General features: G+C 38.3%; 5 protein-coding genes across 5 annotated transcripts; 2 read left to right on the forward strand and 3 right to left on the reverse strand.

Annotated features, from left to right (window-relative positions):
• The first annotated feature begins 465 nt into the window (after positions 1-465).
• On the forward strand, positions 466-13,340 carry ABCD (ATP binding cassette subfamily D). The gene is made up of 11 exons (XM_065477030.1): positions 466-865; positions 5,186-5,370; positions 6,368-6,488; positions 7,041-7,239; positions 7,852-8,196; positions 9,026-9,153; positions 9,695-10,058; positions 10,561-10,840; positions 11,043-11,168; positions 12,717-12,849; positions 12,911-13,340. The coding sequence occupies exons 1-11, from the start codon at positions 599-601 to the stop codon at positions 12,986-12,988; spliced, it is 2,226 nt and encodes a 741-aa protein (XP_065333102.1). The 5' UTR covers positions 466-598; the 3' UTR covers positions 12,989-13,340.
• Positions 13,341-13,351: 11 nt separating this feature from the next.
• Positions 13,352-16,415, reverse strand: ste14 (isoprenylcysteine carboxylmethyltransferase ste14). Its single transcript, XM_065477033.1, has 5 exons — positions 15,988-16,415; positions 15,830-15,921; positions 14,258-14,427; positions 13,984-14,201; positions 13,352-13,589 (listed from the first exon to the last, which is right to left on the reverse strand). Exons 1-5 carry the CDS (start codon positions 16,183-16,185, stop codon positions 13,416-13,418), a joined length of 852 nt encoding a protein of 283 aa, XP_065333105.1. The 5' UTR covers positions 16,186-16,415; the 3' UTR covers positions 13,352-13,415.
• A 269-nt stretch (positions 16,416-16,684) lies between these two features.
• On the forward strand, positions 16,685-25,110 carry Hacl (2-hydroxyacyl-CoA lyase). Its single transcript, XM_065477031.1, has 12 exons — positions 16,685-16,857; positions 16,935-17,006; positions 17,065-17,291; positions 17,357-17,429; positions 17,719-17,979; positions 18,247-18,513; positions 18,818-18,994; positions 23,462-23,537; positions 23,597-23,686; positions 23,813-23,960; positions 24,562-24,669; positions 24,797-25,110. Exons 2-12 carry the CDS (start codon positions 16,953-16,955, stop codon positions 25,014-25,016), a joined length of 1,701 nt encoding a protein of 566 aa, XP_065333103.1. The 5' UTR covers positions 16,685-16,857; positions 16,935-16,952; the 3' UTR covers positions 25,017-25,110.
• Positions 19,002-22,151, reverse strand: LOC135935003 (uncharacterized). Its single transcript, XM_065477032.1, has 16 exons — positions 21,891-22,151; positions 21,749-21,773; positions 21,613-21,686; positions 21,453-21,555; positions 21,078-21,319; positions 20,950-21,018; positions 20,859-20,898; positions 20,690-20,760; positions 20,432-20,537; positions 20,136-20,341; positions 19,973-20,077; positions 19,872-19,908; positions 19,688-19,752; positions 19,518-19,629; positions 19,390-19,462; positions 19,002-19,222 (listed from the first exon to the last, which is right to left on the reverse strand). Exons 1-16 carry the CDS (start codon positions 21,900-21,902, stop codon positions 19,012-19,014), a joined length of 1,551 nt encoding a protein of 516 aa, XP_065333104.1. The 5' UTR covers positions 21,903-22,151; the 3' UTR covers positions 19,002-19,011.
• LOC135935758 (uncharacterized) lies at positions 22,161-22,864 on the reverse strand. The gene is made up of 5 exons (XM_065478308.1): positions 22,796-22,864; positions 22,693-22,744; positions 22,507-22,640; positions 22,337-22,453; positions 22,161-22,283 (listed from the first exon to the last, which is right to left on the reverse strand). Exons 1-5 carry the CDS (start codon positions 22,832-22,834, stop codon positions 22,161-22,163), a joined length of 465 nt encoding a protein of 154 aa, XP_065334380.1. The 5' UTR covers positions 22,835-22,864.
• Positions 25,111-25,136: the final 26 nt, after the last annotated feature.

Genomic DNA, 25,136 nt, shown 5'->3' on the forward strand with positions numbered 1-25,136 from the left:
GAAATCCGATTTAATTTCAAAACCAAGAGTTTCCCCAATAAGGGGCATACACCGTTGAACAGATCTCGTCGAGAGGAATCGGAATATGCCAAGAAAATATGTTCGAGCACTGTAAATTTTGGAGAAAATTGGCAAAATTTGAATTTTTATTGTAGGAAGGTCATTTTTTTATTATTGCAAATTGTTGAACAAATTGTTTATCGATCAATTGTTTATGGTATCCAACAATTTAAATAATTTTCAATTGTTGCCCAGTATCATTCCACTTTAATCTCTAATTTCCTTTCTCATTTACAATTTAATTAAAAGAATATTGGGGCAGGCGGCAACCCTAGGCTGGGGCCCCTCTTTAGGCAGGCAGGCGGCGGCGGCGCCCCTCCTCTGGCGTTCGGCTGGTCGGTCGGTCGGTGCTGGTGCTCGCGGGCAGCGGGCGAGCAGCAAGTCGCGCGGCTCGCGGTGCGTGAGTGTGAGTCAGTGATCAGAGCGCGAGCGAGCGACTGAGCGACCGAGCGGAATAGCGGCGACGAGCATGGCGTCGACGACGGTCTGAGATCAGCAGAGCGAGCAACACCCAGCCAGCCACAAACCAAACGTCACGATGTCGGGGGTGGTGTCGAAAATGTGGGACGACGCCCTGCTCAAGTACAACGTGCCCCGCGAGACGGTGGGCCGCGCCGTGGCCGTGGCCGCCGTGGCCGCCTACGCGGCCAAGTTGTCGGTGCCGCGCGTGCGGCGCTGGCTGCAGAGCGGCGACGAAAACGGCCAGCCCGGTGCCGACAACAACAACCTGCCGCCCATCAAGAAGCGCAGGAGCCAGGTCGACATCAAGCGGCTGCACCGCGTCAACAAGGAGTTCCTCCTCCAGGTGAACGAACGAACGAACGCTCCGCTTTTTCCTCATTCTTGTCAGCTGTTCTGCTCCACCGGCACCGAATTTTTCCATTCGGACGGGCGACCAGCAGCGCGGCAGTAAAATAATAAATTATTGAGATAATTGAAGATGACGACGCTGGGGTCGGAATTGAGAAGTGCTGTTAAAAATTGGTTGAGTTATGTCATCGCGTTTATAGTGACAGATATTTGTAGAGTGGCTAGTTTTTCGTGAAATATTGGAAAAACAAACGTGCAAAAGTAGTATGGCAGATTTCCGTAATGCCCTCTTTGAAAATTTAAAATTCTTTAATTTTTTTCGTTTGGCCATCTTCTGGAAATTTTCCCGCACCTCATTTTATATTAGAACTTAAATTTCACCACAAAATGCAAAATTCACCTTTATTTTATTTGTTTAATCAAGGTCACAGACAAATTACATTTTTTTTTAAATGGCTGTTAAGATATTTTCCTCATTCAATTGGATCTTGATGCTACAAAGTTTTTAAAAATTTCATATAACAATTTTTAAATTTAATTTGTCCAGAGTGTCGTTCAAATTTCAGTTAAAATTTGCTTTAAAATTAGGATGCTAATCAAGTGGTGAGCGTTTTCTCCCTTTTGAAAATCTAGATTTTTAAACTAATAGGAAAATAAATTCACAGTTCGATCAATTGAAACGAGGGAAATCAGTATGAACCTTCAAAATTTTTTTAGATCGTGCAAATTGTTAAATTAAAATTTTTATCTCATCTCATATTTTCATGGGCGCTGTCACCCTACTGAAAAATCCCAATTTAATTCAATTTTTGAAAGAATTCCCTGCCTAACCGAAATTATAAATAAAAAAAAATTGTGAACCATAAGAAAAAATAGTTAGAATTAAATTTTATGGCCATTATCTTTCTATTTTATTTTATTTTTAAATTAAACTAATAAGAAGTTTATTTAAATTTTGCATTAATTTGTCAATTCGGTTGGAAGACAGGAATTTAGATTGGAATTAATTCTTCTAGAGAATTCTGTCAATTTCTCTAGTACACGTGATTGTTATGCAACGCACGAATTCTATCAATAAACCTTCTCTCTCACACACACTCCTTGCGGCTGCTTCAAAATTGTCAAGGGGGAAAAGGCTTGAATTTCCGCTTGATAAGAGCAATCGTGATAAAACGAAGGCGTGTGACAGATACACGTTTACCAGAAAATATTGCAAGCCACGAGCTCACTCAATAAAATGATAATTGAGTTTTAGTACTGGCTGCCTGGTTGGCTGCGTGTATGCGTAAAGAGGGCGAAACAATTTACACGTCGCATTTGCCTACTTTCAATATCGAATGCATAATTACAGCGCTCTCAACAATTGTATTATGAATCGGTCCGTGATGCTGGTCAACGGCACTTTTTGCAATTACCCTTTGCGCTGCAACAACTGCGCTCGGTGCCGCAACGAGCCGAGTTGCTCTCGCGGCACCACGTGGTGCACGCCGTGCCATTTAATCCCTCCCGACTCACATATGTATATACACACACACACACACACACACTCACACTCGCACTCGTCGGTGGCATGGAATCACGAGAGTGGCGTCGAGAGGAAGTCGGATAAGTGTCGCCTTCTCGCAGTGCCGCAACATACTGCTCGACTCTAACGCTTTAAAATTAGACACGTCTCGTACCATCACGCTGAACTCAAAACCGGATCAACTGGAAACAACTTTGATTTTAATTTCTAACTCTTCCAAGAGGGAAATTGATTTTCAAATTATTTCACTCTCGAATTAAGTAGAAAATTTTATTTTCAAAAAGAGAGGAAATTTAAGACAAATATTTACCCAAGAGAGCTTTCAAAATTGCCTCCAAGTCTGTTAAAAAAAATCAAATCGATTTTAAATTGTGTAGTTCACTTTGGCTGTGAATTTTAAACGGTTAAAAATTTTCTGGGCCTCAAACAGTCATTGGACTCACTAATGAGCATGAATTTTAAAACCCATTTAAACTACAATTCTAGTTGTTTAGAATTTAGGACCTTCTGAAAGCACTAAAACCTTCTAAACACAGTTTAAATTGGCTAGAAAACAAATTGTCATGAGCATAGTTTCCAATTATTAAAATTTAGAGAGGAAAAGTCAGTTTAGTAACAAATTTTTAAGTTAGCAGTTAATTTATTATTAAATTTTTGTGTCCTGTAAAAATGTAATTTCTGCGTCTAATGCCTTTCTAATTAAATATAATTATTATCTGACCTCTTTAATTGGAGATGAAAAAACACAAGTTTAAATATTGTCAGGGCTTTCCAAAAACAAATTCCTAAAAGGTTTTAAAAATATACTGGATTGAGCAATTCATTTTTGCTTGTTGTTGGAACTTTCTATGGTAAAAATCTGGTCATTTGTCAGTAAAATATGGCATTTAGTATCATAATAAATTTTTAATTTTTCAAACTAAATTTAAATTTACTCGAACTCAAAGAATAGTAATTAAAAATATCACAATTTGTTACCGTTTCATAAAAATATATTTACCTCTGTCTTAATATATTCTGCTAGCAATTGCGAAGTCTCTTAAAATAATTAAGAAACAAAATAGAAAAAAATCAATCAAATCCCAGTTAGTAAAAATTTTGCTATAAAAAATCAACTGAAAACCGGCTCTGCTTTGCTCAAACACCCCGTCTAAAAATAGAGATTGTTGGGGCAATATTCCAATTTTCAGATACGAAAAAAATTATCAAAAGCTATATTTCAGTTAATTTTTTCATAAAAATCCTAGTAAAATTAAAAAAAGAGGGAAACAGAAAATATTCTAAATATTTTAAATTTTCTACTTTTGCAAGAATCTCCCTTTCTACAACAGTTGTTTGGATCTCACATACATAGTTTACTTAACCTTTAAAACTTTATTCAAGCCGTTTCGCAGTTAACTCCTTTTGTTATGCAATGTTTATACAACCCAGAAAATTGCCTAGATTTCATGAATGGACACTCGCGCTGCGCACACAAATCAAAATTTAATCATGTGCAATTAATCCATGGACACCTTCAGATTACGTATTCGCACAGTCACTTTCGGTTTGTAGGTGAAAAGCGGCTGCGTTCCGAAGGTAAACACGCTTTTTTGTTCGCAATTCGGTTTTGAAACAATATTCGACTTTGTGAATCACGCGCACTTGTCACTTTTTGAACACTAGTTCAAGGCTGAAGCGGGCGAAAGTGAGTTTCGGACCTTTGAACAACCGGTTGCTCCTCGCCAAAAAGTCCCGCTACGAACCAATTCGCAAATAATGTTGCTTTTTTACACCTGGTACAACGATAAATTGGCAATAAAATACTTTTCTCGAGGCTAAAACTCTAAAGTGACTATATTTTAACATTATATAAACAACTGCTTATTTTCAAAATTGGTAATTATTTTTTTAATTTATTTTTAGAAATAATTGTGTGGCTCAACATGAACCAAACTAATTAAATTCTATTTAATTTAACGATTGGAGAAAAACAGTTCAATTTTACAGCCCCAATTGTTAAATACTTATATGATCTAATTAATTTTGCCTTTTATCGTAACACGAGAAACGTGAGTTTTTTTCACTTGGAAGGCTTCGTCGTCGTCCCAACTCCCGACAAGACACGAATTTTTTCGCGGTTGACTGACTTTTTGTAACCCGCGTTCATGCAAATTGGTGAATTATGTCAGCGCACAAAAAACTGCTAATCTAAGCCGCAAATGCGTTGCATAACCTTGTCCTTGCCGAGCAGAGAGATTAGTAAAAAAAGGGTACGCGCACACACAAAAAATCACTCCGAGCGCTTCAAGCTTGATATTTGCAATCTTCTCTCTCTTTCCACACGTCAAGACATACATGTGTTGATTTAATGTTCATTGTCTCGATACAATCAAACAAAAAATCAGACGGTTTCCTCATGAAAAAAAGGACACCGAGATTTAAAATGATTTCCGTTCCAAATTGATTGATTGAATGTTACAATAAAAAGTTGTTGATCGTTCTAATTCCACCTACGGTAATTTGTTCCTAATTTCCACTACTGTTGTTTTACGAGAAATAAATGTGTGGTTGTTGTTATCTTTATCAACCACAGCAGCCGTGACTTTCGGCTGAAAAACGGCTCCTTTTATTTCCGTCTGTTATTGGTTGATATTAAAATTCGTGTAATTTTCCCCCGTTTTACTTCTGACCACAGCGAGGAAAAATACCGGCCAAACTGGAAAAAATATTTCAGTTCAACCCTTTGGCTTCGAAATTTTTCGTGGTAATTATTTTGCTGAAATCGCGTTTTTTCTGATTTGATTGCAGTTGGAGAAATTGCTTCGGGTGATGATACCGGGCGTGTGGAGCAAGGAAAGCGCTTTGCTGGGGGTGCACACCCTTTCTCTGGCGGCTAGAACCTTCCTCTCCATTTATGTTGCCGCGCTTGAAGGACACATCGTCAAACATATCGTCCGACGCGACGCCAGAAGCTTCATGCTCATGCTTCTCAGGTGAGAAAATCTCCAAAATAAATTACTTCTCACGTTTAGGGTTTTTATACAAGAACAGCAGTCAAAAATTAAAAAAACTGATTTTTGGTCTGGATGTAATTTAAAATTTACTGAGCCACAAAATTTTGCTGCCATTTTAGCACCATCTGCTCTACAAAATAAATATCGATTTGTTTATTTTTATTTACTATATAAAAATATTTCTCTCGTCCTCAATGAAAGACCAAAGTTCGCTCTACTCATGCAGTTCGAACCGTATGTGCGCTGAAACGGTCGCTTGCTTATTTATGCCTGATGGTGAAGCAATCCCTTATCATTTCTCCAACAACAAACCGAGCCTTGTGTGTTTATTCATAATAAAAAACGGAGCTCATGTCGCGAGCAGCACGGAGCACGCCGCTACATGGTGCGAATAAATGTGCAAACGATTGACTTTTCCGCAATCGTCCTTGGCCAGAAAACTGCAATGAAATGTAATTCCCTTTCGAATCGGGCGAGGAAAAATCTACTTCTCGTCTGTATTAAATTAACTTTTATCAAGAAAATGTTTAAAAGTTGAAAGAAGAGTAAAATATTGACGTATATAATTGTGGAAGTGAAATTAAATTTTAAAAAAGCCTGAGTACATCAGTGGTGAAGATAAATTTACTAAAATTCTGGCATATTTTTTTCCTAAAAAGGCAAAAATGCATCCATTATATATATGCAACAAAATTTAAAGCCGCCATAATTTTCCCACAAACAACTCCTTATTTGAACATAATAATGTTATTGCTCTTGTTGCGGTGCGAGTGCAGTTTGCAACCTGACCGCAGGTACATAAAAAGCACAAATATAGCTGCAGCATCGCATGCCGAACGAAAATTTCGTGATTATCTCTCGGCAAGGTCAGTTGGCGATCGATCGATCTCTAGTGTTATCTCCGCGCTTGTCGTGATTGATAAGCGCAGCAATCACGGCACTTTGCCCCGCGTCACTGAACCCTTTGGCTCCTCAGGTGGTTCGCCGTGGCCATACCTGCCACCTTCATCAACAGCGCCATCAGGTTCCTCGAGTGCAAACTGGCGCTTGCCTTCCGATCTCGCCTCGTCGACCACGCATACGGACTTTACTTCAATGTGAGTACAAGGGCCCGAGTGTCAGGGTTAGACAAAAACGATTTACAACTGACAACAGTGCTTTACAGTCTGTGGTTTTTTTCCCAGATATTTTAGAAGTAAAACCACTTCCTGCAATTATTGATTTGTTTTTATAAAAAGCATAAATATGAAAATAAATTTTTTCAATTAGAAATTTACCTTGGAGAAACTTAATTATTCCTTTCTAATTATTTTTTATCACTCTCTGTGCTCTACTTTATTGGCGTCCTCATAATTTAAACTGCTTTTTGTCAGATTTTGTACTGCTGTACAACATACATATTTCAACTGCTTAAAGTTGCTGAGTTAAAAATTACTTTTCTGGCCAATTTTTAAAGATTTATTGATTCCCACTGAACTTTTTTAATTTAATTTAAATAGAAAGTAAAATACAAATATTGTCTGATAAACCGGAAATTTCTTTCTAATTTTTTTCTTTTTTCGAAATTAAAAACCGGACGGACAATTTCGCAAAACCTGCTTACAAGTTTCCAGGTGCTGATGGTTTGCGTTATTTTTGCACCTTCGCAGGACCAGACGTACTACCGCGTGTCTAACCTGGACGGCCGCGTGGAGAACGCCGACCACTGTCTGACCGACGACATCAGCGCCTTCACCTCCTCGGTGGCGCATCTCTACTCGCATATCACCAAACCCCTGTTCGACTGCGCCCTTGTCACCGTCGCCCTCGCCCAGTCCACGCACCAGATGGGCGCCAACGTTGTTCAAGGTATGTGTACTCTCGATTTATTTAGGTTAATTGTTGCCACCAAAAACCGTTAATTTTGATGCTCAAAAAATTTAAGAATGAAAATCACCTGAAATTTCCAAAATTCATTACGTTTTTAAATTTGTATGGCCTTCCTTGAACACATTTTCCTATTTTATGGTTGGCATAATTTATTTTGGGAATATTCTTAGCAGCGGGGTCCAGATTCGTGTGTCCTGTGGAGTATGGCGCGAAAAAACGGTCACGTGAAAATGTGCGAATAGAACCAAGTTTTCGTCAATATTGTGACATAATTTGCATTACTTGTGCTAATTTTGTCTTTTGGATCGTAAAAACAAACTCTTGACACTCGTACGGCAACCCAAAGAGAGCCACATTCAGACGCCATCTTGGATCTGCGCAGTGGGAACCAATTTTCTCGCACAACTGGACCCCGCTGATTTTTAGAACAAAACTGCGATTTTAAATTTGTAATTCTCGGATTTCATCATGGTTTTTGTTTTAATTAAAAATAAGATAACCGATTTAACCGAACCATTTTCGAACCCTATCAGTTTTTATATTTCCAAGACCTAATATAACCGTCCTAAAAATCCAAAATTCATTTTGTAGGTCCGTTGTTGGCGTGCGCGGTGATCACGGTGACCGGCCACATCCTGAAGGCCGTGTCTCCGCACTTTGGCCAGCTGGTGTCCGAGGAGGCCAACAGAAAAGGCTACCTGCGCGCCATCCACTCGAGGGTGATCGCCAATGCCGAGGAAATCGCCTTCTACAACGGACAAAAGGTGGAACTGAACCACCTGCGCCGGGCGTACAAGTCGCTCGTCTTCCAGATGAACAAAATCTTCCGGCAGCGTCTGTGGTATGTGATGCTCGAACAGTTCCTCATGAAGTACGTTTGGAGCGGCACCGGCCTCGTCATGGTTTCGCTGCCGATCCTCACAGGCGCACGTCAAGGTAAATAAATAAAACAGTAACTCCACTTATGTCGTGTGTGTGTTAGACTCACTCGATTGCGTCACGCCTCGACAAACAATTGGACATCCTCTCAGGAATAATAGACATTATTTCACCTTGTCGTTTCACCTTCAGAAAAGAAGCCAGTGTCGATTTTCAAATGCAAATTAAGGCGACTTTTTTTGTTAAATTTGTATGGCCTTTGATAAAAATTAGCAGTGGCCTTCCTTATTAGTTATATTTTGTTTGAAAAAAAAATTTAAATTTCGCACATTCTCGTCAGGAAAATCAAAAAAATATTAAATTTAACTGATTTAGAAAATTCCACGTTATTTTAAAAAAATACATTTGAACTTGTTCATTTTTACAATCTGTATTTTTAATTTTTACTGATGACACTAAAACGGGTACAAGACAAGTACTTTGTGGAGCATAATATGAATTTTAATTTAGGTTTTTAATTTATTTATAAGGATTTTATTAAATCTAAAAAAAATTGCTGAAATAATAGAAAAGTTTATTCCATAAATATGTTGAATAAATTTAAAATTCAGCCTTGCATTATATATTCATGAATAAGATACAACAATCAATAAATTTTGCAAATATCCGGGACAGAAATTGGTCAAAATTGATTGGAAAATGTCAGCAAAAATTACTGTTAAAATCCAGTAATAGGGCTGCTTACTGTAATTATTTTTTGTGGATATAATTTTGACCAAATGACTGTGAAATGTTTTCCGGCAGAAGTAAATTTAGATTATTACTTACGAAAGGTGAAACAATTCCGCATTCACTAATAATATGTATTCACGCAACATATTCGCAGCCGGCACCGGCCATGGCTCAAGTTCGAGCAGCGACAGCGTGAGCCAAAGGACTCAGTACTTCACCACGGCCAAGAATCTGCTTGTGTCTGGCGGTGACGCAGTTGAACGACTCATGTCCTCCTACAAGGTGAGAGCAAAACGCACTCCTTTTGGCCGCCAGCTCAACGCGTTCCCTATTGAGAGCGGCCTGTCCGCGACGGAATTGAACGCAATCCGGGTTGTTGCGTATTGTCTTTTGTCCTCGGATTTAATTTGGAGACAAAATTGATTAAAATTGATTAAAATTGATCACCAAATGGTTATTGTCTGGAATTTCTTGAGTAAAAAATGAATTTTTTTATTTAAGTCTGTACAAAAAAAATTAAAACAGATGAATTTAATCAATTTCTAATTTAAAATTTGGCTTACAGAGAAGTGGTTTAAAATAAAATTGTTAATGCGGATGCGGTATACCATCGCCTAAAAATAGAAAGTTTTGAAAATAAACGTTATCAATGAATTTTATTTCAATAAAATAGAATGTAAAAATTCGAGGCCAAAATTTGTCACACAAAAGTCAATTTTACTATTATTTATTTATATTAAAAAATATATTTTTGTGATCATGATGAATCCAGGAGATTTTTATTTAAATATAAATTAATATTTAATTTTAATATGGCTTGCAGGAAATAGTGGAGTTGGCTGGATACACGGCACGCGTGGCCGAAATGCTGCAGGTGTTCGAGGAGGTGAGCCGCGGCGAGTACCAAAGGACGGCAGTGACCAACTCGAAGGGCGTCAACACGCAGAGCTGCCTGGTGCAATTCAACTCGGAAGGCCAGCCGCTGATCAAGGGCCGCATCATCGAGAGCAAGGACGGCAGCATTCGGCTCGAGGAGGTGCCCATTGTCACGCCCAACTGCGACATCGTGGTCAGCAGCCTGTCCATCGCCGTCGAGCCCGGCACCCACCTGCTCATCACGGGCCCCAACGGCTGCGGAAAGTCCTCCTTGCTTCGCATCCTCAGCGGCCTCTGGCCCATCTACGCAGGTTTGTTTTGTTCAAGGCTAAATTAATTGTAATAATTGTCGTTGGGATAATTTTCTGAAAAACGGGATCGATTAAAAAATTACTTTTTGACAAGGAGTTGGCTTTTAAAGGTTTACAATGACCATAGTATGAAATATTTAAACATATTTGACTCTGTACAAAGTAAAAAGCTTGATATATCTGAAGCGAAAGAAATGAAAATTTAAATTTAAAAAATTTCCAGCCCCGAAGTTTAAAAAAGTACGTAATATCATTTCAGATTTGTTCCTGCCTTTTAATTTTTTAGGAAATTATTGTCTTTGTTTGAAATATATAGCTATTGAATCCAAATTTGAATAAATTAATTGCCCTGGAGAAATTCAAATCAATTTAAAACTTCCATAAAGTTTTAATAAAAAATAAATTTCATTTTTACATTTTATTTTTCACTTTTCAATGCCTAAATTCAGTTAAAAAATGATATTGGAAAAAATTCTTATCTTTGAAATTTTCTAATTTTCAGGAAAACTGATTCGGCCCGCCGTGTGCTCCATGTTCTACATCCCGCAGCGGCCGTACATGACGCTGGGCAACCTGCGCGACCAGGTCATCTATCCTGACACGGTGCAGGAGATGGCAGCCAAAGGAATTGCGGACACCGACCTGGAGAACATCCTGGCCGTGGTGCGTCTGCGACACATTGTCACCCGCGAGGGAGGCTGGGACGTGGAAGCCGACTGGAAGGACGTGCTCTCCGGCGGCGAGAAACAGCGAATGGGCATGGCCAGGCTTTTCTACCACAAGTACGTCTGATTTTACTTTATTATTTTGTTTTAAAAGAAATAATTTATTCCGTAAGAAAATTGTATAATAATATTTTTTAATATTTGCTTTAGATGAGCTCATAATATCACCCATCTAGTACATTGTGTTAATTACAAATCTGCAAGTTCTCCAGCAGTTTTATTCATATGCTTCCTGACAGTGATAATATAATAATTCCAGGCCGCAATTTGCCCTACTGGACGAGTGCACCAGCGCCGTCAGCTTGGACGTCGAAGGTGCCATGTACCAAGCAGCCAAAGACGCAGGAATAACCCTGCTCACCATCACCCACAGACCATCACTATGGTAATTACAAAAATTAAATCAGCAATGTATTGATTGAGATGGTTTTTAATTGTTGTAGAAAAATCGTTTGGAGTTTAATTAGTTGTTTTTAATCAAAGTTTTCATTGTTGGACCATATCCAATTCTTCTTCTCTAACTATGTATAATTTTCGTTTTAAAGTGGAATGATACTGGGCAACAATTGAAAACTATTTAAATTGTTGGATGCCTTAAACAATGACCGATAAACAATTTGTTCAACAATTTTCAATAATAAAAAATGACCTTCCTACAATAAAAATTCAAATTTTGCCAATTTTCTCCAAAATTTACAGTGCTTGAACATATTTTCTTGGCATATTCCGATTCATCTCGTCGAGATCTGTCCAACGGTGTATGCCACTTATTGGGGAAACTCTTGGTTTTGAAATTAAATCGGATTTCAAGTAAGGAGACAGCCATTACCATTTGAAAAGCACGGTAACTTTCCAGCCAATTTTCTCAAAAAATTACAGCGCTCCTTAGGTCAATTTAGGCTTTAACTGAATCCTAAGCGATGAGTTTATGCATTGGCAACAAGCATTTTCCCGGCTTTTCCAGTATCATTCCTCTTTAAGAAAAGAAAAGGCTAATTTTTGAGACTTTTTTGTTGCTTAAAATCTTGAAACGAAAATTGAGCTATTTTTTCATCTTAATTCATATGAATTTTGTTAAACTTCACATGAAAAATGCGTGTTTGTGATTTTTAATACTTTATTATAAGCACAAAATATTAAACAAAAGAGTCAAATTTTTTATTTTAACGATATGAGGATCCAAATTTTCTTCAGAGCTAAAATGAGAGCAAAATTCAGATTTCAAAGCATTTTTCTCTGCATTTTGGTTATTTAGCAGGGGTTTGTTCGAAATTATAGTATTTATAGGCTGTTTTGAGTTAGTTTAAAAAGACGCATCGCATTTTAAAATAATTCTATAATTTGTAAAGATGCGTTCACACTGCCGTCGGAGTTAACAAGGAAGCCTTTTTAAGATCGACGTTTCAGTTTGTGGAAAAAGCATTGAATTTGTAATATTTGTATGGCCTTTCCCAGTGTGAACCACCTAGTAGTGGAAATTTTCCGATTCAACGGTTTGAGTTTTTTGGAGATTTGAAGAAAATGTCCTAAAATTAATTTCAAAACACAGTTTATGCTTCATTCAGTGTATGGACATTTTTCAATGATAAAAATCGATCAGTTTCGGTCAACTTTGATGCTCTAGAAAAATATTAAAAAATTTTCCACGAGAACTAGCGGTAAAAAAATAAAACTTAGGTTTCGAAGATAAAAGATAATCCTCGGAAGAAATATTTTTCAATGATCTAAAATTTTATTTCTACCTATCCGTGGTTTAATAAATCAAGGCTCAATCATAAAATTCACCGAAATGCTTCATTAATATTCTATCAAAAAAATTGAGTTGAACAGCGAAATTCCCTTGAATTGAAAACCAATAAAAATGATTGATGAGTAGCACAGTCAATATGAAAGATAACCGTCATCTAAATAAAAATACGATTTTAATTTGCAGGAAATTCCACTCGCACATCCTTCAATTCGACGGCGAGGGCGGCTGGAAGTTTGGTCCGCTGGAGCTGCACGAGTCGAGCCCGTCGCCGGCTCCTGTGTCAGAAACGCCGAGGATCATGCCCTACAGCAAAAAGGTCGGCACTGCCTAGACTGCGTGAGCGAGAAGACAAACGGACTAACAAGGAGTGCTTTCAGGAGGTTCTCGAGACAGCCGGCAGCAAAAATGTGCCTTCCGTGAACGGGGGAGTGACCGAGTTGGCTTCCTCAGCCTGAACTCCTCCCTCGGCGCTTCAGCCTTGTTCAAGCCAATCAAGTCTCTCTGTGATCTACGAGGGTCTCAAAAGTCTATTCATTGTACCTTTCATACTTTGAAACGCGCCTTTGACAGTAATAAGAAAAGTACAGAAACCAAACATGTGGGATTTATATATAGAGTTACGCAAGAGTAAACTAGTTCAACGCCTGTCAATCAGATGACTGTGTGCAATGTTATTTATCAGCATGTGCCTATGGGTAGACAAATTTTGTATTTTCTTAATATTTATATACGCGCTGCAGGAAGTGATTTCAGTGATAATGTGACAACACACAAGTTCTATTTGAATAAAAATATTTAGAAAATTAATCGAAACCAGGTTTGATTGTGTTATTAGCCTCTCTTAAATTTAATATCAGTCAACTGACAGAGAAATGCTGAGTTTCACATGTACCCTTTGATGAAAGGAAGTCCAGTTGGGACCTTTTGCTGGTACTGGTAATACTGGTCGCCGAAAAAGTTGAGGAGGGAAACTTCTTCGACCAGCACCCTCGTTTGGAAAAACTTCCAGGAGGCGAGTGTGTACGCCAGTAGGCAGACAGGGTTGCAAAGCATCAGCTAAAGAGGACAGAACAAAATATTTTTTTCTTAAAAATTCGATTTTGAAAGGAGAAAAATAAAGAGCAATTTTCATTGCAAAGGGTTCATTGAATTTAATTTTTAATTAATACAATTTCTTTAAAAAGGCAAAGATCAGATCAGTGCAATTTTGCTGACTTTGTTAAGAAAATAGAACGGTTTTTTGCTGGATATTGATTTCTCTTGTCGCAATCTATCCAACGTTGTGCGAATTTGAGGTAAATTTTCTATCTGGCGAAAAAATCACGGTTTTCAATAGTTCTCAATTATTCTTTTAACTTCCGAGCCAATTTTCTAAACAAATTGAAACGGTAGGCCAGGAAAATATAAGCTCTTTTCCCAATTTTAAGAAAATTGTTATTATTTTTCATACCTGTGTGCCGACGGACCAAACGAACCAGCCGACGTAGCTGGGATGTCTGCAAATGGCGTACACTCCATTCGTGACTAGCTGGTGTCCATCCTCGCGGACACTCTGGACAATGTGGTTGAAGTTAGTCTTGGCGGTCATCATTGCTGCTTTGCGCAGAACCTCGCCAGCAGCGCACATCATCACTCCGATGAGGACGACGGGCCAAAACTCCTTTAATTCTGGATTTTAAGGGTTAATTTTGCTGTTGAGGGGTTTTTTATGTCAAAGGGCTAACCAGGCAGCAGCCATCTTTCGAGGAAAAACTCGATCCAGCTGGCAAGAGCGGCGATTCCGTATTCCTTGCTGTGGTTGAGCAAAAACGAGTCGAGGGAGAGCGTACGAGCGTTGACCAAAGCGGTCACCAGAAATTCGGAGTAGTGGAATATTGCCATTGTTATCATGTACCTGAAAATAATAAAAAGGGCTGGAATGGTCCTTAAAAATGGACGTTGGGATGTTAAGACGATGGACTATTTCTTGCTGTGCGTCTGATTTATTTTTAGACGCCAAAGGAGCTGAAATCACGCAATTTAATGTATTTTAAGCCATCTTAATTTAATACATCTAAAACTTAATGCGTGATGAAATGAAGACATGTGTATTTGAAACTTTCTATATTTCCAGTATTTGAGACTTTTTAAAAAAATATATTTTCAAGTGATTTTTCCGTAATTGACGGAGATATTTTTAGAAACCTGTTAAAAATAAAAAGAGAAACAGGAAATAATGTTTAAATTTAATACTAGTTGATTTCCTTTGGATTTAAATGAAATTTTTTCATAAGATTGTCTTATTTTAATTAGAAAAAGATGCATAGGTTTGAAGCTAAAATTTCATTAGAGAAAATTGCTTGAAAAAACAAAATAAAAAAATGTCATTTCGCCTTTTTTTTAATAATTATAATTTGCCAGTGAAACCATTCTGGAATTAAACTTCATAGCTATTTTAGGAAGCTAAAAGTATAAAAGAATTATTGCAATCTCCAACATTGTGAAAATAAGCAAGAAAATAATTACTAAAATAAATTGGGAAAACAGTCCAAAGGCTAAATGCTATAGTTACGCTATAAAAACCGCTGGTTTACATGCGGAAAAAACGCAAAAATTCAACAGTTTTAGATTTTCCAAACATTTTCCGCGTTTGACCCCCGAAAAGGCCACAATTTGCGCCAATTTTTAAAAATTATAAACAAAAACGAATAAAATCGGGAAGAACCATGAATTAACTAATTTATTTTTGAAAAATTCAATTATTGGTCCTCTGACATTAAATATTTACGGATCGCAAGTTTTGCAAAATTGTGGTTAAACCGGCGATTTTTTTTTGCAATGCAGCGTTTCCCATAAAATATTGAGTTTTAGCGAACCTATTTAGAAAAGGTCAAAACAAATTCTAAAATAGTAATTTTTCGTTGAAAACCCAGGGCTGCATTATTTTAAAATCCGGTATTGTCACCACTGATTTACAAATTTGACGAGTCGATTTTGAACAATTTCTTACACAAGAAAATAATTGTTAAATTTCCTTCCGCGAGAAAAATATGCAAAATTTGCGGTTACAGGTGTAAAAACTCTGCTGCTTTGTTAAGTAATAGTTTAAAAATACCCTTCCTGTCCTCATTGCCATTATTTTCTGCCTACCATGGCTCAATTCAAGGTCATGGGCAAAAAATAACAAATTATTGAAAGCATATAAGTGTAAAAAACACCTTCAAGGTATTGGTGAACATGAAAAATACATAATATATGAAACAAAAATCGGAGAAATAAAACCCTGTGCAAACTCAATAAAAAACGAGGAAACTCACAAGCCGAGGGGCCGCCAGGAAAGTGGAGCAAACACGGAAATGAGGCATCCCGTCGAAAAAACAGTCCCCAAGAAGGTGGCCCTCACTGCAATCTAAATTCAATTTATCAATCAATAAAATCAAAAGCGGCAGTTAAATCAATTTCTCTCTCTGCTTACCTGGTAGTGGTACCCTTGGTGGACGAGGCGCAGGTAAAGGTTGACGAGCACGTAATTGCCGAGCAGCAGCACGGGCGTGTAGGCGCGCACCAGTTGAACCGCCTCCTCGTCCGCCAGCAGGGACACGACCGCGAGCAGGCTCAGGCAGCCAGACAGCAGGAAGCTGGACAGGCTGAGGTGTGCGTTGGACACGGCCATCGCTCGCACCGCGGCGACTCACTCCATTGACGCAAAAATGATAACAAAACAACTTCAAGCGCCGACACGCGCCTAAGCCGACACCCCTTTTGCTTTTGCGGCCTTTACCTTGTCAATTTGTCACTTTGGTAACAATAACAACAAAGAAGAGAAGGATTGAGAACGGAGAGTTATATTGCAAAATGCAAAATAGTGCCCGCGAGTTGCGAAAAGAGACGCCTGGGACAAGTTGAAATCGAAAATCGCGGTGTGTTCGCTGTTCAGCTCATTGGAAGGCACTGCAGTAGGGTGTGCATAGAGGAGACAAACGTTATTGGACTTTTTTCATAGGAAGAATTCCCAAAACCATCAAAAAGTAAAGAAAATTTAAATGAAAAGCATAAATTAAAATTACAGGATTGAGGTTTTAAAAATAGTTTTTTGTTTAACAGAATTTTCCTCAAGTACATACTCGAATTCTTTCACTACACCCCTAAAGGACAGCTGACAAGATAAACAAAACAAACTGGCATGATAAGGCAAAAGGAATTATTAGTGGATTTTGACCTTTTGGACCTGAACAGTGCAAGCCGTGCACCTCCCATTGTGATGTGATTTTCTTTATCAATCGAGTTGCTTATTTTTAATCTCACGACCTTTTGTCGCAACACGTTAATCGGCCTGAACATCAAGGTTTGCATTGGAATTCTTTCATAAAATCACAAAATCAGCGAAAGCAATTTAACCGATTTGTATGATAATTACCGCAGATTTAAATCAATTCTGCGATGGCTGAGGAAGTTGATGGAAACACCATTTTGGCTGAAGCTCTGAGAGAGCAGGTGTGTTGTTATTTTCCCAATACTGTCCTTGAATTGATAATTTCCATAATTTTTGTAGGGAGTCGAGATCGTTTTCGGGATTGTCGGCGTGCCGGTGATCGAGCTGAGCATGGCTATGCAGCAGGCGGGAGTGCAGTTCGTCGGCATGCGAAACGAGCAGGCCGCCTGCTACGCGGCCCAGGCGTGGGGCTTCCTCACGCAGCGTCCGGCGGCCTGTCTCGTCGTGTCCGGTCCAGGCGTGCTGCACGCCGTCGCTGGACTTGCCAACGCCAAGATCAATGCTTGGTAAATGTTGAATTACCTGCTAGAGAGGAGCATGTTGTCATTTTGGTCCTCAAATTCACAATCAGGCCGGTGCTGTTGCTTGGAGGGGCGTGTCCGCAGGACCATGAGGCCGTCGGCGGCTTTCAGGAGTATCCGCAGGTGGGTTTATCATGATAGAAAAATTATGGAATTTTCATCTCACTTAAATTAATTCTGATATCATTTAAATAATAAATAAATAAAATTAGAACAATTTTGAAAGCTGATGCGACAAAAATCTGACATTTTTTATCGGAATGACTTTGTCCTGGTTATTTTCCTTTCTAATTTTAGATAAAATTTGACTATCTCTTAGTTTTGAGTCTTGACTCATTTTTGCGCATTTGCCAAATTTATCTTTTAAACGGTTAAAAAAATAATAAATAAACCTAGAGTTGATTTTCCCCAGGTGGAGTCGTGCAGCCTGCACTGCAAGTACTCAGGCAAGCCTGGCGGCGCGGCGCTGATCCCTCAGCACGTGGCCAAGGCAGTCAGGGCAACGACGCACGGCCGACCTGGCGCCGCCTACCTCGACCTGTCGGCCAACGTTTTGACGCAGCAGGTGAGCTGGGACAACGTGCAGTTGGCTCCACGCTGTCCACCTCCGCCTGTCACGCTGCCCAGCCCTCAGGACGTAAGCAGGGCAGCTGAACTCCTACTTCAGGCAAACGTAAGATTTTTTTAAATAAAATATATTTGGTAATAAAAGAATAAATAATATTTTAGCTGTATATTATGTATAATGAATATTTCATATTTTTGTATTATGATTTTCCCTTTAATTTATAATTTTATTTTGAACCCAATTAGATAATCCTCACATAAGATTAAAATTATTCCAAAAAATATTTAAATGTGCATGAGACAATAAATTTGATTGTTGTGCATTGTAAAATTATTAATTTTCAATTAAAACAATCTTATTTTTATGATTTAGAGACCGTTGATGATCGTAGGCCCAAGCGGTGCTTACTGGCGTTGCGAGGAGGCCGTGGTGAAAATGGCAGAGACATTCAGGCTTCCAGTGCTGACGGCACCGCTGGCCAAGGGCATGATTCCCGACGAACACGCACAGAACGTCGGCACGGCCCGCAGCCTCGCGTTGCAGCAGGCCGATGTTGTCCTGTTGGTCGGCAACCAGCTCAACTGGCAAATGCACTTCGGACGACCGCCCAGGTTCAGTCCTGACGTCAAATTTATCCAGGTAGCAACAAAATATTATAACTTATTGGCCCAAACTTTAACTTGAATAAATATTTCACTGGCTATAATTCAAAATCAAATTATTTTCTTGATTTTGAGTGTTGATTACAATTTTTTACTATTTTAATTCCAGCCAAATCAGACAAATTATCGGCTTGTTGCACTCCTTTGGCTGCTAATTAGAGCTATCACTTGACCATAAATTTTGCAAAATCAATTCAAGTAGGAGAGATAGATAGAAACCATTTTTCAACTAATTTTTCCAATTCATTTTTTCAATCCTTCATTTTGCATGTAATATTTAGCTTGAAGTGGACCCCAACGATTTGCACGAGAGCGTCCTCGCGTCTGTGCCTGTTGGTGGAGACCTTTCCGCAAGCCTAAACGCCCTGACGTCAGCCCTTCAGGGCCGTTGGACCGTCTCCAAGCTGTGGTGGCTGGAATTGGACGCGGCCATTGCCAAGAACAAGAAGTCTGTTGTCGTGAGTCTCGATTTTTTTTATTTCTTTATTGGTTTTTCCACCAGTTGACAAAAATACACCAACTTCCCGTAGCAGTTCCTGATCGCGATGGTCAATCTAAGTGTGCTGTTGATGTTTTTGTTGTACTTGATTTCGTTCGTCAGCACCAAGCACTCGTCGTTGGCGCTGGTTTGGTTGATCTCTGGACTGAAGCTTTTTGGTGACATAGTCACGTCTGATCCGCACCACCTGAGAGAAATAACTTTGATAATTATAACACACATCTAAAAAAGGCGACTTTTAAATTTTAAATATTTTGAGTCATTAATATTCTAGACTGCTGAAGAAAACTGATAATTTTCTTCTTTAGTAATGTGAAAGTTCAAATCAAAGTTGAGAGAAAAAAATAAATCAACCTAAATGTTTTATCACAACCAAGCATGCTTCCTCCAATCCAAATATCATTGATATTTTCTCTTGATGCCCATTCTAAAAATACGGTTAGTTTGAAATTTAAAAAATTTAATTTTTTAGAGCTGATTACCAGCCAAAAATCTGCTGTACAAACATTCACTCTGATTGTAATTTGTAATTTCGGCGAGCTGCAGCCCCAAAGATCTGCACGACCTGACAGCCCCCCAAAACGTTGCAGGTTCCTGAAATATTTTATCTCTTTACGTGCTAAAAATTTAATTTTCATGAAGCAAATAATACAAATCCTTCTGGTAATACGAATACACCGCCGCAATCTTCGCTGGTTGGGATGTCTTTCGGAAAAGCTTCAAATTTTTAAATATTCGTTAGGAATTTTCATGCAAACTTATTTTCAATGCGCAGAAAAAGATTGTCAATTTATATGTCTTTTTAGTTGCTGTTTGAAATAATTTTCGCTTTTTACCTTTCCGGATATCAGCAATTGAGCGAAGAAAGTAGTTCTATATAGCGAAACAAAAATACAATTGAAGATTTTTTTAAATTTAAAGACGCTAATCAACACACATCGACTGTTTCCGGAGGTATAGAGGGGCAAGAAGGGTTGCAGGTCATTTTTGTCTCCAGACTGTTTTCGGAATAAACAGTGTCGTTGGTGTACTGCCACACAGGCTGCGAAATCGTCATTTGATTAAATTCTTCCAACTGTAGAGAAACACCAAAAAGCTACCATGCACACGAAATACTTTTCCTCGTCGCAGTTTGCCGCGGACACAATCACTTTGTCGTCTTTGAATTCGTAAGCGACGCACGTCTTATTTTGCTCCTCTCGCAACGTGTGCGTTCCGACGTTTCCGAATGGGCAAGCGATGTACTGGTTGCTACCGTTCAATAGCAGCGTTTCCAGTGACCAAAAAGACATTCCGTTGTACTTTTCTGCGTAAATTTTAAAATTAAATCCGTGAATCGAGAAGGAAAAATGGACATAAATCAAAACTAGATTGAATAATTTTTAGAATAATTTACTGGGTTTGTTAAAATCAGGATTAATCGAGTCTAGTCCGTTCATCAGAATAGGATAGAGTTGCAGACCCATTGCACAGCACTCCCTAATAGCTCGGTTGAAGGTTAGCTGCGAGAAAAATTCTCAGAGTTTCAAAAATTCAAATAAACATGAGAGATATTTTTAAAGGCAAGCAAGTCTGATAAAACCATGATGTTTTTTTTAAAGTAGCTTTCTGGATTCTTTTAAAATTAATGCTGAATAGAATTAGTTATTAGTACCTTTACTTTTCCAACGGTGCATGGTGTCTTTGATTTAGCAAAAAGTGGGGTAGTTTCGTGTCTGTCATGCACTGCAACAATCAAGTTTTAATTTTACCACATTTCAAAATAAACAATTTTTTAATTCATTTTGGATTAGTCATTATGAATGTAGTTTTTATTTTCATACCTGCAATCAGGTCTGGTTTAAATCTGAAGAATTTGGAGAACTGAAATTTGGATTTTTAGAATATTAGCCGAAAATAATTCTACTTCATTACATCCACGAAACACTCGAAAGCTGGGCACTTTGGGTGGTTGATAATCGAGAACTTTGGCGCAGTTTTCCCCTTCAGAGTCAACTCAATTAATATTGAAATTCATTCAAGCCTCTGAATGAAAATCATACCTCGCAAATGAAGCGGTACTTGGCAGCGCAAAATTCCTCCGTCAGCAGATCTTTGTCGGCGTTCATGATAAAGCAATTTTTGTTGACGCTGTCGTCTCTGGTTGAGGAAAACATGCCTCTCGTCATGTTGAAAGACACGATTTCGCCAGTGCCACACCACACGATTCTATTTCTGCAACCAAAGTCGGTTGCTGAAGTCCAAAATGTGCGAGATTTGACCACCATATTTTCTGGACGAGCATCTGTTTCATAAAAATAAGCATGAAATTTATTATGGCCTTGTAAATTTGCAAATGAAGTTAAAAAAAGAGAAAAAATTTATTCTTTTGAGCAATTATTTTTAACGAGTTTTGATCGGAAAGGAAATATCCTCACCCCGAGCTAATTCTCTAATGCATTTGAATTTTTCGGCCGTTTCGATACTGACAAGCTGCAAACCAAATTTCGAGCAAAAATCTTGGGCGCGCCCATACGTCTCCTAGTTTGTGCATAATTCGATAATTCTGTTCAATCTGAGCGAAAAAATAAGAGTTACCGCGGTTTGCGAAAAGTACAAGAAACTGCCGCATCCTCTACTTCGTACGCCTTGATTGAATTGAGGAACAAAAACTGAAGGAAATTAAATTAACTGCTTTTTAGATATTGTTCCTTCTAATTAATTATCATCTCACCTGTGTCCACAGATCTTTGTGAAATCTGAAAATGAAATTAAGCGTACAGTAAAAACTATTTTTTGCTTCTTAAAAAACGTCAAGTAGGACAGGTGCGTGAGAAAATGAAGAGTTTTCCACGCGAATCAGATTTGAATCTCACGTGCGGCTCCATCCAGAATGAAGAATAACAATAGGGCGTGCAGGTGCTGTTCTGCACTGCTTTCTCTTTGCAAAGATATCGCACGCATTGCTGTGGGATAGAGCAGAGAAATCGATTTCGCGACTTGCAGTCGTCTTCCCAGACCGATTCCACGTCGAACGGCTTTGAGGCAAAGCACAAAATCCGCGACGAGTTGTTAGGAAGGCGCTGAATCTGCTGCGAGGACCAAAACTTGGCTCCATCTACCGATTAATTTAAATTAATTTAAGTTTAATTTTCTGGTCTGATTGAATTGCATTTCCAGATTAAGTCCAACACGTCAGAATTGTTTTCAAAAGTGGCGAGCGCAAAGCCAAGTCGACGGCAAAACTTATCAGCTCCGAAAATCATTTCCTATTGAGGCTAATTGAGTTAAAATTTTGTTTTTTCAAAAGTGTTTCAAATACATTTCGCTCCTGAGGAATGTAGTAAAATGAGCCATTGACTTTGAAAACCCATTTTGGGTCAGCCTCCAGGGTTGTCGTTGAAGGCGAGCACGAAAATTTTAGCACCCAGTCGTCACTCTTTAGGTTCAAAAGAAATTGTATTCAAATTTTTCAGTTTTTTAAAAAAATACCGTTTTGGAACATTCAACTGGATCGCTGAATATTTTGTTGAAGACGTGTGGAATTTGTGGTGGTGGAGGAGTGACACATTTGTTCAAAAAGCACTGCATCACTGGCGTGTTTATATCGCGGAACCATGATTTTTCTGACATAAAATTTGTTTTAGAAATAAAGATGCCAAAAGATCTGGTCGTCACCTCCGATAGCTAAATCTCTGAAAATGAAGTCGCTGTCCGCATCCAACGCACACTGTAAATCAAACTTGACGAAACATTGTTTTACGAATCAAGACGATCTTACAATTAGAAAAGTTAGTAGCACAAACGCAGCTGGCTGCATTTTGTGGCTCGTGTTGCATCGACGAACTAATCGGAAGTGTCGTGCCGCTTTTTGCTTCCGTTCCCCGTCAGCCCAAACGCAGAAATTTAGATGGATGTTGGGAGGTATTTACTACTCGATTTGTCATTATATGGATTTCAAAAACTCCGTGGGATGAAAAGAAATTTTCGAAACACTTTTTGATGAGCAAGAAATTCCAAAAGAAAAAAAAACAATTTTTCATTTAGTTTTGCGTCAGAGGAACATTTTTAATTTATAATATAATAAAAATATTATTTATTTCCACATTTTCATTATTCTTGATGGGCATAAAAAACACATATGACACCTTCCTCGTTGATTTTAGGATTTTTTGATTGTTTTTAATAAACTGTTTTCGCGTATCAGTTCCGAGCTACATAAATTACTCTCAAATTAACTTGGATGATGTTTAGTTATTCGTTTTCCTATATGTATATGAATGCAACGAATGGAACGTATTACTCACGAGCATTAGTCATTCCTTTGTTTAGTTGTTTATTTATTTCATGCACGTTTTTTTAACTTTAAAGTGATTAATATTTTTCTCGGGTGCTAATTTCAATCAAAATTTGAAGCAATATAAAATATCAATTTTTAACGTTTCAGAGCATGTGCTTGGATGTGTCGACCCCTCTGAACTACTACGCCGTGTTCCACCACCTGCAGGAACTGCTGCCTAAAGGTAAATAAAATCGAAATTTCATTTTTACACAGTATTTCAATCATAAAAACGCTCGATAGATTGCATGATTGTGAGCGAAGGTGCCAACACTATGGACATTGGCCGCACCATCCTGCTGCACAACAAGCCGCGACACAGACTGGACGCAGGTAAAATAAATTTGCATCTAAAATTTTTAATTTGAACTGTCTAAAATATCTCAATTAATGCAAAAAACATAATTTAAAAAAAAACTGTCCGAATGGGATCAAGAGACCGACTTTTTTACGTCTTAGGAATATTTGGGACGATGGGAGTAGGCCTTGGTTTCGCCATAGCTGCTGCAAAATGGACGCAAAAGTACGCACCAAACAAGAGAGTGATTTGCGTCGAAGGAGACTCTGCTTTCGGCTTTTCTGGAATGGAGTTGGAAACTTTGTACAGGTAATTTTAATTTACATTTTAAAAAGCCGTTGGTGGAAAATTGAAAAAGACTGCGCGTCTACTTTTTTTCTTTTTTTCTACTTTTTCTACTTTTTCTACTTTTTTTCTAACATTTTTTAATGAGGTTCCATTCTTCATGTTGAATTGAAATTCCGGGCATCTTCGAAGCTAACAATAAGTTCTTTAGCGAGCTCAACCAGTTTTGGCTTTTATCCGTAGTCCTATTTCAAAATTTAGTTTTCGTGTTTAACATTTCTTAAACTTTAGGTGATTTTTGTGACTGTTATTTTTACATCCACTAAACTATTTTAATTTAAAATTTTAAGTTTCGATTTTGATTTTAAATTACTAAAATATTTATTCAGCCCAATTTATGAAAACTTTTCTTTTCAAATGAATTTTTTAATGTTTAAATTTTTAACACATTTCGTATTGTTTAGATTCAAAAAGTAATTTTATTGTGTTATTCAGTGAAAATTTTCATACAAAAATCTCAAGAAAAAAATGCTTTTTTGTCGATTATTTCCCGAAAAAAAGAGTAATTTTCATTGGACAAAACTCCCAGCAACCCTGTAAAAAATACCCATTGCAATCTTCACAGATATAAGCTTCCTGTGATCGTGGTGGTGGTGAACAACAATGGCATCTACGGCGGATTCGAGCAGGAAATGTGGGACGCCCTGAGAGAGGAGGGAGACTTGGCCCTCGTGTGAGTAGATTTTTCTCTTTTCTTCCGCCTGCAGATTGTAGAGTTATGCAACGCGCGTGACGTTATTCTGAAACACGTCTGTTAATCAAAATAAGGAACTGCGAGTTGACAAATAATAACATTTCAGGAGCCCACCGACCAGCCTTAGCGTCAGCGTGCGATACGAGAAAATGATGGAAATGTTCGGCAAGCAAGGTCACTTCTGCCAAACCATACCTGAGCTGCAGAAGGCTGTGACCGCCTGCCTGAAGGTGCAGGACGGGCCCAGCTTCATCAATGTCGCCATCAACCCAAGCGCGGACCGAAAACCGCAAGCACATTCCTGGCTGACAAGCTCTAAGCTGTGAAACGTGATAAAGAAGCGATTTTTTAGTTATTGTTTGCCGCACAAATTTTACACAACTGTTGCGTGACCGTTGAAATAAATTTTATATTTTGAAATTGCAGATTCGTTACATTTTGGCCCT

The sequence above is a fragment of the Cloeon dipterum genome, chromosome 2 (assembly GCF_949628265.1).
Source record: "Cloeon dipterum chromosome 2, ieCloDipt1.1, whole genome shotgun sequence".
Taxonomy (NCBI): Eukaryota; Metazoa; Arthropoda; class Insecta; order Ephemeroptera; family Baetidae; genus Cloeon; species Cloeon dipterum.

Coding starts and splice junctions, on each gene's coding strand:
- ABCD (XM_065477030.1), top strand. CDS start 599: ATGTCGGGGGTGGTGTCGAAAATGTGGGACGACGCCCTGCTCAAGTAC. Junction 9,154..9,694: donor GACTCATGTCCTCCTACAAG/GTGAGAGCAAAA, acceptor TATGGCTTGCAG/GAAATAGTGGAGTTGGCTGG. Junction 12,850..12,910: donor TCATGCCCTACAGCAAAAAG/GTCGGCACTGCC, acceptor GAGTGCTTTCAG/GAGGTTCTCGAGACAGCCGG.
- ste14 (XM_065477033.1), bottom strand. CDS start 16,185: ATGGCCGTGTCCAACGCACACCTCAGCCTGTCCAGCTTCCTGCTGTCT. Junction 15,922..15,987: donor ACCAAGGGTACCACTACCAG/GTAAGCAGAGAG, acceptor AATTGAATTTAG/ATTGCAGTGAGGGCCACCTT. Junction 13,590..13,983: donor TTTGGTCCGTCGGCACACAG/GTATGAAAAATA, acceptor TGTCCTCTTTAG/CTGATGCTTTGCAACCCTGT.
- Hacl (XM_065477031.1), top strand. CDS start 16,953: ATGGCTGAGGAAGTTGATGGAAACACCATTTTGGCTGAAGCTCTGAGA. Junction 18,514..18,817: donor CTGACGTCAAATTTATCCAG/GTAGCAACAAAA, acceptor TGTAATATTTAG/CTTGAAGTGGACCCCAACGA. Junction 24,670..24,796: donor GAGGGAGACTTGGCCCTCGT/GTGAGTAGATTT, acceptor ATAACATTTCAG/GAGCCCACCGACCAGCCTTA.
- LOC135935003 (XM_065477032.1), bottom strand. Junction 19,630..19,687: donor TCGTATTACCAGAAGGATTT/GTATTATTTGCT, acceptor AAAATATTTCAG/GAACCTGCAACGTTTTGGGG. Junction 19,463..19,517: donor GTACAGCAGATTTTTGGCTG/GTAATCAGCTCT, acceptor CCGTATTTTTAG/AATGGGCATCAAGAGAAAAT.
- LOC135935758 (XM_065478308.1), bottom strand. CDS start 22,834: ATGCAGCCAGCTGCGTTTGTGCTACTAACTTTTCTAATT. Junction 22,745..22,795: donor TGCTACTAACTTTTCTAATT/GTAAGATCGTCT, acceptor TTTGATTTACAG/TGTGCGTTGGATGCGGACAG. Junction 22,284..22,336: donor ACATTCCTCAGGAGCGAAAT/GTATTTGAAACA, acceptor TAGCCTCAATAG/GAAATGATTTTCGGAGCTGA.